At 48.7% G+C, this 12,852-nt stretch overlaps 1 protein-coding gene across 1 annotated transcript; it reads left to right on the top strand.

The window, feature by feature from the left end:
• The first annotated feature begins 598 nt into the window (after positions 1-598).
• PATL2 (PAT1 homolog 2) lies at positions 599-12,837 on the top strand. Its single transcript, XM_027084172.1, has 16 exons — positions 599-1,091; positions 3,572-3,662; positions 4,262-4,482; positions 5,100-5,180; positions 5,899-6,041; positions 6,552-6,623; positions 6,846-6,987; positions 8,264-8,384; positions 8,482-8,579; positions 8,793-8,846; positions 8,947-9,074; positions 9,214-9,373; positions 9,880-10,020; positions 10,677-10,774; positions 11,336-11,485; positions 12,203-12,837. The coding sequence occupies exons 1-16, from the start codon at positions 1,074-1,076 to the stop codon at positions 12,219-12,221; spliced, it is 1,737 nt and encodes a 578-aa protein (XP_026939973.1). The 5' UTR covers positions 599-1,073; the 3' UTR covers positions 12,222-12,837.
• The last annotated feature ends 15 nt before the right edge of the window (positions 12,838-12,852 follow it).

Raw genomic sequence — 12,852 nt, 5'->3', positions numbered from 1 at the left:
TGCCCCAAAGCTTTGGCCTCTTTCTTCTTAGCCTGGCCCCAACCTATCCATCAGGCCTCAGTGTTCACAGCAATCATTCAGGTTCTATAAACCTTTACTATCACCTTGCTAGGTGCTGGGCACTGGGCTCATCTGGAAAAATTATTTTCTCAAGGAGGAAATGTTTAAGATGTTTCACATGTTTACTTGTTATTTGTTTTTCTTCTGTGAATTTCCTGTTCATAGTCTGTCAACCAAAGTCCCTGATCACTCAGGACAGACACTGCCTGATGTAGCAGAGAAGGAGTTTATTTAAAGAATATTGCGGGACTTCCCTGGTGAATCAGGGGTTAAGAATCTGCCTGCCAGTGCAAGGAACATGGGTCGGGAAGATCCCACATGCCTTGGAGCAACTAAGGCCGTGCACTGCAACTACTGAGCCTGCGCTCTAGAGCCCATGAGCCACAACTACTGAACCTGCATATCACAACTACTGAAGCCCGTGCTCTGCAACAAGAGAAGCTACCTCAATGAAAAGCCCGCACACCGCAACAAAGAGTAGCGTCCGCTCTACGCAACTAGAGAAATCCCGCGGGCTGCAATGAAGACCCAACACAGCCAAAAATAAATTAATTAACTAATTTTAAAAAATAAAAAAATGAAGAATATTGCTAAGCAGAATGTTATCAACTGCTAAGTAAAGGATACACAGAAGTTAATTTTATTATTCTCTCAACTTTTTGTAGGACTGAAAATTTTCAAAATAAAACACTAGGAGGAAGAGGATACTGAGGACACAGAGGCCCACAAGTGTTCAGAAAGTGATTGCAGCCCAACCTGGATCTGTCCCGTTCTCTGACTATGCTCCCAGCTCTGAGGACAATTGACACCGCTATCTGGAGGTTCTCAGACAACTTGGATGAGTCCACCTCTTCCAACAGGATGGGTGACAAGAGCCAGCCTGCTCCTGAGCTAGCCTCAGCTCTTCTGTACAGTGACTTTCACCTCAGTGGAGATCAACTACCACGTTTCAGATAAAGCAGGAAAAGATATTGATTTTCATCTTGCCTCTCCAGGAATGAAAACCTCAGTTTATGAACAGAGAAAATCAGGTAGAGTACACATGGTGGACACTAAGTTTGGTGAATATACATTCAGCACCATTTCTGAAAGGTGACTTCCTCTGAATTAATCCTGGATAATATGGGGGAACAGGACCAAGCATAGGAGGAAATATATGATAGGCACAGATGAGTTGGATAGGAAACCAAAAGACATCCTGGAACCATCATCAGAATCAAATCACGGCTAAGCAAATGTAGTCATATCCATATTCTGCTTAGAGCATTTAAAGCTCATGATCAAAATTTACAAGGAAGCAACTTCGATAGAGTTGAGTTCTGATCCATGAACAATTTAATTGTCATGGTAGTACTGTCAGCCATTCAGGTTTTATGCTAATCCATCTTTTTGAAAGTAAGCAGGAAGGTTGAACTTAATACTCCCAACTATTTAACATGAAAAAAAAAAAAGGGCTTCCCTGGTGGCACGGTGGTTGAGAGTCCGCCTGCCGATGCAGGGGACACGGGTTCGTGCCCCGGTCCGGGAAGATCCCCCATGCCGCGGAGTGGCTAGGCCTGTGAGCCATGGCCGCTGAGCCTGCGTGCCCGGAGCCTGTGCTCCGCAACAGGAGAGGCCACAACAGTGAGAGGCCGGCGTACCGCAAAAAAAAAAAAAAAAAAGTTCTGCATACAGCAACTGAATCTCCCCCAACACCTGGTCTCTATAACAACCTGATAAATCACTTCTGGAACCCTGAAAGTCACCATTTTGCCCTTTTAAAAAAAATTAATTTATTAATTTATTTTTATTTTTGGCTGTGTTGGGTCTTCTTTGCTGCGCACAGGATTTCTCTAGTTGCCGCGAGCGGGGGCTACTCTTCGTTGCGGTACTGCAGGCTTCTCACTGCAGTGGCTTCTCTTGTTGCAGAGTACAGGCTCTAGGCACGCAGCCTTCAGTAGCTGTAGCACACGGGCATAGTAGTTGTGGCTCATAGGCTCTAAAGCGCAGGCTCAGTAGTTGTGGTGCACAGGTTTAGTTGCTCTGTGGCATGTGGGATCTTCCCAGACCAGGGCTCAAACCCATGTCTCCTGCATTGGCAGGCAGATTCTTAACCACTGTGCCACCAGGGAAGCCCACCATTTGGCCATTTTGATAATAATACCAGGGTAAATGATTAGGGAGTTATTGAGAGAAACAGCTGAATAGCATTACCAAAAAGGCCTGAACCCAATTAGATATTTGAAAATAATTTCAATAACTTTCAGGCTATTTAAATTTTTTCCCTCACCCATATGGTTCTACCGACAGCAAAACTTTTGAAAAGAATATTTTTCTTTAGAGGCACCAAGAATCATGGCCCTATAACCATGACAATAGGGCCCTAACTTGCATTTTTCATGTAGAGAATTAGCTTCATTTTTAATTTTATTCAGAAGTTCTGTAAAGCCTGTGTGCTTCAGCTGAACACAGGATGTGGGCACAGAACCCAGAATCGCTGAGGGGCTAGATGAGGCGCAGATGGGTCTCAGGTTTTGCTACCAGCACTCCTGAGGTGCTTGTTTTTGTTTCCTTTCCTTTTTAGTCCTGAGCTTTTGAACCAGTTTTCCACTTACAGCAAGCAGCCAAGAAGATATGGGATTATCTGTGTAACTCATGCAAAAGTGTTTTTACCTCGAAGATCTGGCTTCTATATTCTCAGGGGTCCCTCCTCAGTAGGAGTGCTTAGTAGACTCAAGCTCATGCGGACTCAAGGACATGGTGAAGGGCAAGCATCACCAGGTGGACATTATGGGTCCACAAGCACCCTGCCCTGAAGCACTGAGAACTTGGCTGCTCAGTAATTGCCTCAAGATCCACCCAGGGATTTCCTATCCAAGTTAATGGAGCAAAGCTTAGGGATTGAAGAGAAAAGAACCTCACAAAATTCCTATTAAGGGTGTAGAAAACAGGGATCCTCTTTTTAAATATCTGCTCTCAAATAGTGATCCCAATAAACTGTATTCATAACCATGGATGGATAAAAATGCACTTTAATTCTCTTGCCCTTTCAAGGGTTTTCTTTCTCATGAGTTTGTGTGCTGACATTTCTACCAGGATGCAGTGGTTGGGGATGCTGGCCCTTTAACAGGGGAACAGGGGAGGGGCTGGGAATCTTAAAGCCAGGGGCGGCGAGCCTGCCTGGCCCAGGCCGCCATGGCTAAGCTAAGCAGGAAGGATAGCCACAGTCCTGGGGTGGGTGTCGCCACCCAGGCCGCTGTGAGCCCCCTCCCTGTGCACAGACTGAGGCTGGTGGTGACCTCCAATTCCTAGCCCTGCTCCTCTTCTCTGTCCCTTTGCAGGACAGCTCCCTAGAGCTGGGCTAGTGAGGTCAGAGGGTGGAGGTTTAGGGCAGTCTGAGAGCCCCGGGTCCTGCTCCTTGAGATCTGGGTCAAAACTTTTCTGACAACCTTGCTGGGGGGAGACCTTGGCTGTTTGGGTGCCACGCCATCCTTACCTAGGACAGGGTCTCTGGGTCTCTTCCTTTTCCCAGGTTTACCTTCCAGAGGCTGACAGTGCTCTCTCGCCAGAGGAAACAGCCATGGAGCAAGTCTGCCACCCCGAAGAGATGAAATGCCTTCAAGGTACTATCACCAAGTGGTCTGTGGTATCTGATAAAAGGCCCGGGAGTGCGGCAGTTTGATGGTCTGGTTCAGTGGATAGACATGGGTTTGGATGTCTATCGGTTTGGAGTGATTCCCAGCGACATCGTGACGGTGACTGAGATAACTTTTATGGGCCCTGTGTTTTCCTCCCCTTCAGAGAAAAATGATCAATACCGGCCTTGTATGGTTATCGTGAGAATTAAATGAACAGATAGATGTAAAAATCCCTGGCCCACTAGGGTTAAATTGTCATGAGTCAGGGCAGCTGGAACTCGGTTAATCAAAGAGGCACAGAAAGGGCTGTCAGAGGAGGCGAGCAGGTGGAGAAGCCTGTGGTGGGACTAATGAGGCAATGGAAGAGGGGATGAAGAAAGTGAAAGTGAAACAGCCAGGTTCTGTTTGCTCTAGTGGAGATGGTTAGAGGCGCCCTGGGGTAGTGAGGCTGAGTTGAACTCATAGAACAAGAGAAGATGTTTGAAGATGGTGCTGGACATGGCTTGTGAACAGAAGTGCTACAGAGAAGCATCCTCTCTAGACCAGACCCTTCCCAGCTGAACCCCTGTCTACTTCCTCCTCAGGCACGCACTTAAACCAAAGCCCAGGCAAGTCCTGTGACCCCTTGGCTCTTAAGGAAGTGCTGGTGTGTGCCTCCCAGTTGGAGGAAGAGGAACAAAATGAAGAAGAGAGGGAGGAGGAGCTGGACCCAGATTTAGCCCCTGACCTGGAGCGGGAGGAAGAGGAGGAGGAAGAGAATGATCTCGGGGATCCAGCTGTCCTCAGCGCTGTCCGTAACATCCAGGTACCACAGCAGGAAGACGTGGGGGAGGGTTGTCCTGAACTGTCTGCATCTCACAGGCTGTGGCTACACATCTCTCTCCTCTTCTTCACCCCTTTCTAGGTGGGCTAACACTTTCTATTTCAGGCTTGAACCCTAGTAAAGACTCTCTCCTTCCTTCCCTCCTTTCTTCTGTCTCCTACTTAGTTTCTGATGCTGCCCTCACCTGAATCCAGGTCCTAGCAGGGCTGTGCATCACCTAGAGATGCTGGTCTTGCTCCTGGTGGTGAAAGCGAGTCATCTTTGACCCTGGGCCCCTATGTCTTCCCAGTCCATCCCTGGTCTTTATTCCGTTGGATTCCCCTAGCAGGTGGAGAGACCCAAAGGAGTCCCATGTAGAAATGAAGTTACTCAGACCCTGGTTCAGCTTAACTCCTAAGATGCCAGTCTGGCTTCCCTTCAGTGGAAGGAGAGGAGTCCTGATTGTATTGACTTTGAAACTGAGGGAGGGCCAGGCTGCCACTGTCCTGGGTATTGGAAATGGTTGGTCCTGCTGCTCCCCTCCCCCCATTAACACAGGTGAATGTAGATGATGCCACAGGGGCTCATTCCAGCTTGGGGTTTCCTCCCTCTCATTCCAGAAAGGTCTTCTCAGCTCCCCTGGAATCAAGGCCCCTGGTGTGCTGGGGATGTCGCCTGCTTCCTTGCACTTTCTGTGGCAGGTGAGTCACTCCAGTCTCCATCCTGTGAGAAATAGGCTGGGTGTTGAGAAGCAGCATGCCACCTGTGCCTTATTTCCGTTATGTTCACTGTGCCCTTGACCTTGCTCTGGAGATGCAGCGCCCAAAGTGAAGTGTGGTTAGGAAGGGGGAAACGCCCCTCATGCGGGGTAGCTTGGTAAACAACAGAGGTGGTACTGGGACAACTGGCCTTCCTATGAAAAGGATAAACTATTCCATCTTACAGAATATAAGCAGCACTGAGCCTAGTGCTAGAAAGAGCATATGGTCTGGGGTAGAGCAATTAGCCAGAAATCTAGCAGCGGGAATAGAAGGGAATTGCAGACTGAGGAGGGCTTCAGAGGTGTCCGAAAAGAGCTAAGCATGGCCCCAGTGGCTAAAGGCAAGATCTGAGTGAACGCTCAGAGAGGAAAGGGCAGGGAGTTGACTCACACACAGTGGGGAAAACACAGGCCCCCACATTGTCGGGGACCGTGGAGTTGCTCCCTAGGAGGTGACAGACCTGTTGGAAACAAGAACGGGCTCCACAGTCTGGTGTCCTCACAACTGGCTCGAGGGGCCCCAAGATGGCAAAATGTTGAGTGAGGTTATTGAAGGAAAAGGCAGGTGAGACCATAGAGGCAGAAAGGCAGTCAACAGCAAAAGCAGGATTCTGTTGGTGGAGATGCCCTTCTCCCAGACCCTGAAATTCCTCTCCCAGACCCTGGACTACCTGGCACCACTTCCTTTCCGGCCTGCCTTTCCCAGCACCAGCGCTGCAGCCCCGCACTTCGGACCTCGACTGCCCTCGCCAGACCCATCTGTCTTCTGCAGCCCGTCGACCTCGTGGCCCCTTAGGCTCAGGTACTGGTTCAGAGTGCCCAGTGTCCCAGGGTCCAGGACAGGCTGAGCTCTTCTCCAGAAGTCTCAGGAGGTAGTGGCTGAGGAGGCATGGCTGCCCCTCTACCAGCTGCCACAGAAAATACTTAGAGAAACTCACTAAGAGAAGGATGTGGTAGAGTGCAATTCCTTCCCCTCACAGGTAAGGAAATGGAGGCCCAGGGACTACCTGAGGTCAGCCAGGACGGCAGAACTGAGAGTAGGACTCAGAAGTCCTGACAACCAGGCCAAATGATTTTATATTGTGTCAGGATTTCCTGTAGCCAAGTTTCAGGGAAAACCATATCCTGGAGGGGGAGGTAAGCCCTGCTGAGCTAGGATAGGGACGCTTCATGTGGCTGACGCTTGGGCAGGGTCCTAAGCAGGTAGGGTCCCTTAGATGTCTGGCTGAGGTTCCCAGAGGCTAAAGGAATGGGGGCAGGGGGCTGAGAGCTTGCTCCCACCCAGCCCAAGTTTCTTTCTACGTCTTCCCAGTCATCTGACCCAGCTCCACCCTCAGCACCAGCGGATCTTGAAGCAGCAGCAGCAGCATGGTCAACCACCAAGGTAAAACCGAGAGGAGAAGCAGGATTAAGGGGGGGGGGCCCTGCATGCTGGTTGTGACAGAGCACCTCCCCCAAAGCCCCACCAGTTAAGCCTCTCACACCCGGCCCACCTCTGCACTCTGCTGTCATCCCCCGACATCCCGCTCCGAGCTCTCCACTCCTTGGGGGAGTTCTCTGTGGCAGGGGTGGGTAGGTCTAAAGGGACATTCCTCCTGGCTTGAAGTCCCCCAGCCAAGAAGCCTTGGTCTCAGCAGCCAGACCCCTATGCTAACCTCATGACCCGAAAAGAGAAGGACTGGGTGGTAAAAGTGCAGATGGTTCAGCTGCAGAGTGAGAACCCCCGCCTGGATGACTATTACTACCAGGTGAGCCCCAGGGGCTCTGCCCAGCCTCTGACCTTGGCGTCAAATGGGCCTGACTCCGTGGGTCCTCTGAGATTCTCCCTTCCCCTCACAGTGGCCACGTCCCTTCAGGTGGGAGGAACGATTGCTAAAGGATGGGGGTCATATTTCTACACTTGACATCCAAACTCCTTCCCCTTCTCCTAAATTTCAGCCACATGGGATTAGTTATGATTCCCCAAACACACTCTGAGGTTTCTGTCTCCGTCCTTTGCTGAGAATTTCTCCTATTCAGTCGGCAAATGAGGACTCTTTCATCTTTGTACACTTTGGTTTCTCTCAGAAATGACTTGTTTAAAATAAACATTCATCTACTTACTTTTTACTTTTGAAGATCTAAAACACAGGGAACTTTTATAAGTAATGGGATTCAATTTCTTGAATTGAACAAATGCTGGCAGGCTTTTGGACTCCTTTCTGTTTGCTTCCTGTCTGCCCTTTGTCCATGAGTTTTGGGTTGTCTAAGTTGTATTTCAATTTCTCTTCAACCTCCGTGAGACCCCTACCGAGGTTTCCACCTTTATCTCCTTCCTATTGACATTACTTTCTTCCTTTACTTCCCACCAGCTTCAAAACCCTCTGCCAGGATTGCTTGAATGTGATCATCTTCCACTCTTGACTTTTAGACATTGCTCCTCAATGAAGGAGCTGTATTTAAATTCTTGTTTGTCTCTCAGTCAGTGGCTTTATTTCAGTTCTGGATTTCACAGTCTTCCTTAAGATATTAGAGCTGCTGCACAAATCCTCACAAGCGTAGAACTGGCCTAGAGGCCAATTGAAGCAGTGTTCTCTCTGTACTTCAAGCTGCTGATTGGTCTTCGTACCATCAGATAACTGATTTTGGAGAGCACAGGTAGGATCACCAGATTAAAATGGGGAGGGGGAAGGATAACGGTGTCCCACGTGTAACCTGGAATAAAGATTGCAGGAAGGTTGCAGACCCTGGGACACGTTTGCTTCCTGGCTCTCTGCTTTGCTCTCTGCCCTGCTCTCTGCCTTTCCATCAGATCCGGTGGTGGTACTAGCTCTTCAAGTCCTTAGGATGGGGACCCTGAAACAGGTGGCATGAGGCCTAGGGTGTTTTAAGATGCATTATAGTGGCTACTATAAGGCCCTAAGGTGCCAGGAGCATTTCTGGAATGAATGCTGTAGGCAAGGGTATATTAAGAGGTTGCATTGCAGAGCCCTAACTCTAAGTTCAGCCAATGAGTATACATTTGACTAATCCATGGACTCTCAGGAATATTATCAGAAACTAGAGAAGAAGCAGGCAGATGAAGAGCTGCTTGGGCGAAGGAGCAGGTTTGAGTCTTTCAAGCTGGTCACACCTTACATTCAGAAGGCGGAGGCTTATGAGTCAGGTAGGACCGGGGCTGACCTGCTGGGTTGGGGTGGACAGCTGGGCAGATACAGGTGGAAAGCAGAGGGGCACGTGCCTGTCTGACTCCTTCCATGCAGTGGTTCGAATCGAGGGTTCCCTGGGCCAGGTAGCTGTATCGACGTGTTTTAGCCCTCGCCGAGCTATTGATGCTGTGCCCCATGGAACTCAAGAGCAGGTAGGAGCATTATCTTCCTACAGCCTTTTTCCCTCCCCTGTTTTGGAGAAAGGTCTGGAACACTCTCATGCTTGAGTTCAGGTCGTGACCTAAGAGTGAGGAACAAGAGTGATCGGGCTTTGTGGTCTAGCCTTTCCAGATCACGTTCTAGCTCACCTGGGTTTGGGCTGCTGCTGTGGAGGTGTGGCTAACAGCCAGGGACTTTTTCTCTAGGAGACAGGAGCTGCAAGCAGTCAGAGGCTTCAGGTGTTGTACCAGATTGAGAAGGTGAGACATCAGCCTTAGCAGTGAATTCCTTACCTCCCTTGAGAACAGGATATACTTACATTGACCCCTGCTTCCTCTCTCCCCACCCTCACGTTCCCAGCTGTTCCTTCAGTTACTAGAGATAGAGGAGGGCCAGAAGGATGGGCCCGCACAGCCCTGTGAGCAGCAGAGCAACCAGCTTGAGAAGCTCTTCCAGGCCTTAAAGACCCAGGAACAGAATAATCTGGAGTGAGTGTGGGAGGGTCACACCTCAGCCCAGGAAGGGACGGCTCAGCAAAGACAGTGGCTTAGCTTCTGCCTCTCCTTTCTGGCCTGTGGCCCTTTGCTCTATGCGGATCCCTGCAATGCTCTCCTGTGTCACCTGTAGGGAGGCAGCGGATGGCTTCCTGCAGGTGCTCTCCGTGAGGAAGGGAAAAGCCCTAGTGGCCCGGCTGCTCCCCTTTCTGCCCCGAGATCGAACTGTCAGCCTTCTTCTGGCCATCACCCGCCATCTGCCCCTCCTTGTCAAGAGGGATGTGGCTGATCAGGTACTGTGGCATCGGGTGGAGGAGAGGACGGTTCTGTGGATGGGTTAGGAATGTTTACTCCTCCTCCTCTCCCCCCTTCCTCCTCCTTCCAATCCCCTCCCCCAGAGAAGCCAGAGAATGTGCTGGGCAGTGAGGAGTGTTGACCCTGCTACCCTCAGGTGAGGGGGTTACAGAACAAACTACCACAGGAACAGCTGATCATCTTCAGGCAAATGAAGAAAGGAAAACCCACAGGCCTATGGTTACACAGGTGTGAATGTGCTCTGGAGGTTGAGAAGCTCAGGGCCCCCTGATAAGTGGTGAGCCCCATAGCTACTTTGCTTAGGGAAGGCATCCTAGACAAGTGGGTATTGAAGGACCAGTGTTAGGGATGGAGACACCTGAGTGGTGATAGGCCTGGTAGGTTTGACCTGACCAGAAGGGGCCAGAGGCAGGTGAGCACGGAAAGAGACCAGAGGTGAAGTTGTCGAGGAGTCAGAGAGAGGCCCTTACTGACCTTCTTGCAGGCCCTGCAAACGTTATTCGAACCTCTGGGCAAATGTATCAGCCGCTTGACCTTCCATGAACTCCTCCAAGGACTTCAGGGACTCATGCTGCAACCACCTGGCTCCTCAGAGCGGCCAGTCACTGTGGTGCTGCAGAATCAGGTAACACGCGTGGGAGGCTTTTGTCTTTCCACAGGTGCTATCTGGAATGGACCCAGGGTGGGGCTGCTTTTTTAACAAGCTCCTGATGGTGGTGCTGCTATCACCTCTAAATCAGAAGTCACCAAACATTTTTGATAGTGAATCCCTTTTACCAAAAAAATGCTGAACTATACCACCTGTGTGTGTTTACAAATCATGTACGTGGAACACTATACTTACCTTAGGTACATAATAAATACAAGATGAGACTCTAGATGTGAAAGATCTCATATCTTCTAATAACCTAGTGGATTATCTTGTGAACCCCTCTAAAGATCTTTGCCTAAAGGAATGCCTCTTACAATGGGCTCCACAGCCTACCCACGTCAGATTCCTGGGTCTGTTCCCGATCTATGGTCTCTGATTCCGGGGATGGAGCCCACAAGTGTGCATTTCATCAACTCCCCAGAGGAATCTTTTGGACTATTCAGAGCAGTGGTTTCCTTGGAAAGGGCTCAGAGTTCTTGGCCAGCCAGTATAAAACTTGATGGGTTTATGGGTGTTGGACTCCATTTGTACCTGTGAACTTGCCCTTTTAGTTGGGAAATAGCAGAGCCAGGGAAGCACTGAATGCCTAGGGTAAACTAACTTTACTCTGGATACTTTATCACTTGCAGTTTGGAATATCTTTGCTCTATGCCCTGCTAAGTCATGGGGAACAGCTGATATCCCTGGATTCTTCCCTAGAGGAACCCAGCAGTGACCACACAGCTTGGTAAGATCATAAAAGCCTTCTAAATACTATTTCAGTACCCTTGGGATGTATAGGCTGAGCCAGATGAGATGTTTCCTGAGTGGTTTATTCAAGCACCAGGGAGGAGGTTGGACAGAGAAACAGAGTTGTAGCTGTTCTGCCTTTTTTTTTTCTATAGTGCCCTAGAGCATTGTCCCCCATGGAAGGCAGTGTAAGATAGACTCTAAAGCTTGTCCCTTTAATTACTCACAGACCTAGGTGTGAATTCTGCTTCCGTTACTTATCAGGAACATAACATTGGGGCACATTATTTTACTTTCCTTAGCCTGTTTCCTCATCTATAAACTAGGGATCTAAGGATAAGAGTACTAACCAGTTAGAGATCTAAAGATTAAATGAGATGGAAGACGTGTGTAAAGCACGAAACATTGCCTGGCACATACCAAATGTGCAAATGTTCTCTCAGTTGCTGGAGGTACAGAGGGTGATAGCGGTGGTAGAAAGACAATAAGAAACCTGGGCCCTGAGCCTATTTCCTGCGTGCATACAAAGATGCTGATGTATTACTTCTCTGCCCTCCAGGACAGACATGGTAGTTCTCACTGCCTGGGAGATAGCTCAGATGCCCACAGCCTCTCTGGCAGAACCCCTGGCCTTCCCCAGCAACCTTCTTCCTCTGTTCTGTCACCATGTGGACAAACAATTGGTACAGCAGCTGGAGACTAGGATGGAGTAAGTGACTGTGGAAACAAGGTCATAGCCCCCTATTCAAGCCCAGACTAGGTTCTGTCACTTCTCTACTACTTATTTATTTATTTTTGGCTGTGTTGGGTCTTCGTTTCTGTGCGAGGGCTTTCTCTAGTTGCGGCGAGCAGGGGCCACTCTTCATCGCGGTGTGCGGGCCTCTCGCTGTCGCGGCCTCTCTTGTTGCGGAACACAGGCTCCAGACGCGCAGGCTCAGTAGTTGTGGCTCATGGGCCCAGTTGCTCCGCGGCCTGTGGGATCTTCCCAGACCAGGGATTGAACCCGTGTCTCCTGCATTGGCGGGCAGATTCTCAACCACTGCGCCACCAGGGAAGCCCCCTACTAGTTTTAAATCAAGAGTAGGGAGGATAACTTGCTTTTAGAAGTATTTCTAGACATTGGTACTTATTGAGTAACCAGTCTGCTCCAAGTTAGGGTCGTGGGGCCTGTTTCTTCAGCCAAACCTTTCCATTTATTCCCAGGAACTTTGATTATTTATTATGCTAAGCTATCTGAGGGTAAGAACTAGTTTGAGAAGATGAACTTTTCATTAAAGAAGTATTTGAGGGACAACTCAAATGTAAATAAGATGTAAACACACAAACAACATGTAGGTCATCTCTCAGAACTTACCATCTGCTGGAAAGAGACATATTAATCACATCACACAGTATTTTAAAGGGAATGCACCTCTTCTCTTTGTAGGTTTGCTTTGATCTACTGATCAGGTTGTTCCGGAATACTTATGTGGGAAGAGTTTAATGATCAGACATTAGTTGTGTATGGGTTTTGCCTAAAGCGATCCAGAAAGTCTGAAGACAGTTGTATGCCTTGATATATTGGTGAACCCTGCCCAAAACCTTTTCTTATGCTTCAAAAACTATGAACTATGTGCCTAAAAAGGCATGGCAAAATGAGGTATAATTAAAAAGATAACAGAATGAAGCGTGGCAGTTTGTTTGTAAGTTAAGAAAACGGCTTTCATTATATCTCCTATGTGTGAAGCTTCAAGTGTCCTTAATGTAAGGGACAAGTCCTTGTTATGTCTAACAATAGACCTTGGAAACTGTTCCACTGTTGCCATTTTTTATAAGTAGCCCTAGCTGAGCTAAGAGTGTTTTATATAAATATCTCCTTTGAGATATGGGATGTTTGGTTTACTTTGACAAACAAGGTCATGCACTCATCAAAAAACACAAGAGTCCCTTTTATGAACCAGGTACCATTTTAGGTGGTTGAGAAACAGTGGTGACCAAGGAAAAGCCCCTGCTCTTCTGAAGCTTACATTCTGATTGGACAGGGACTGACAGAAAACATCAAATAGTGATAAATACCACAGTGAAAACAAAATTGGG

Source organism: Aethalodelphis obliquidens, unplaced genomic scaffold (assembly GCF_003676395.1).
Source record: "Aethalodelphis obliquidens isolate GAN/ISIS:26980383/991018 unplaced genomic scaffold, ASM367639v1 scaffold51, whole genome shotgun sequence".
Taxonomy (NCBI): Eukaryota; Metazoa; Chordata; class Mammalia; order Artiodactyla; family Delphinidae; genus Aethalodelphis; species Aethalodelphis obliquidens.
This window is presented reverse-complemented; position numbering and strand designations above follow the sequence as displayed.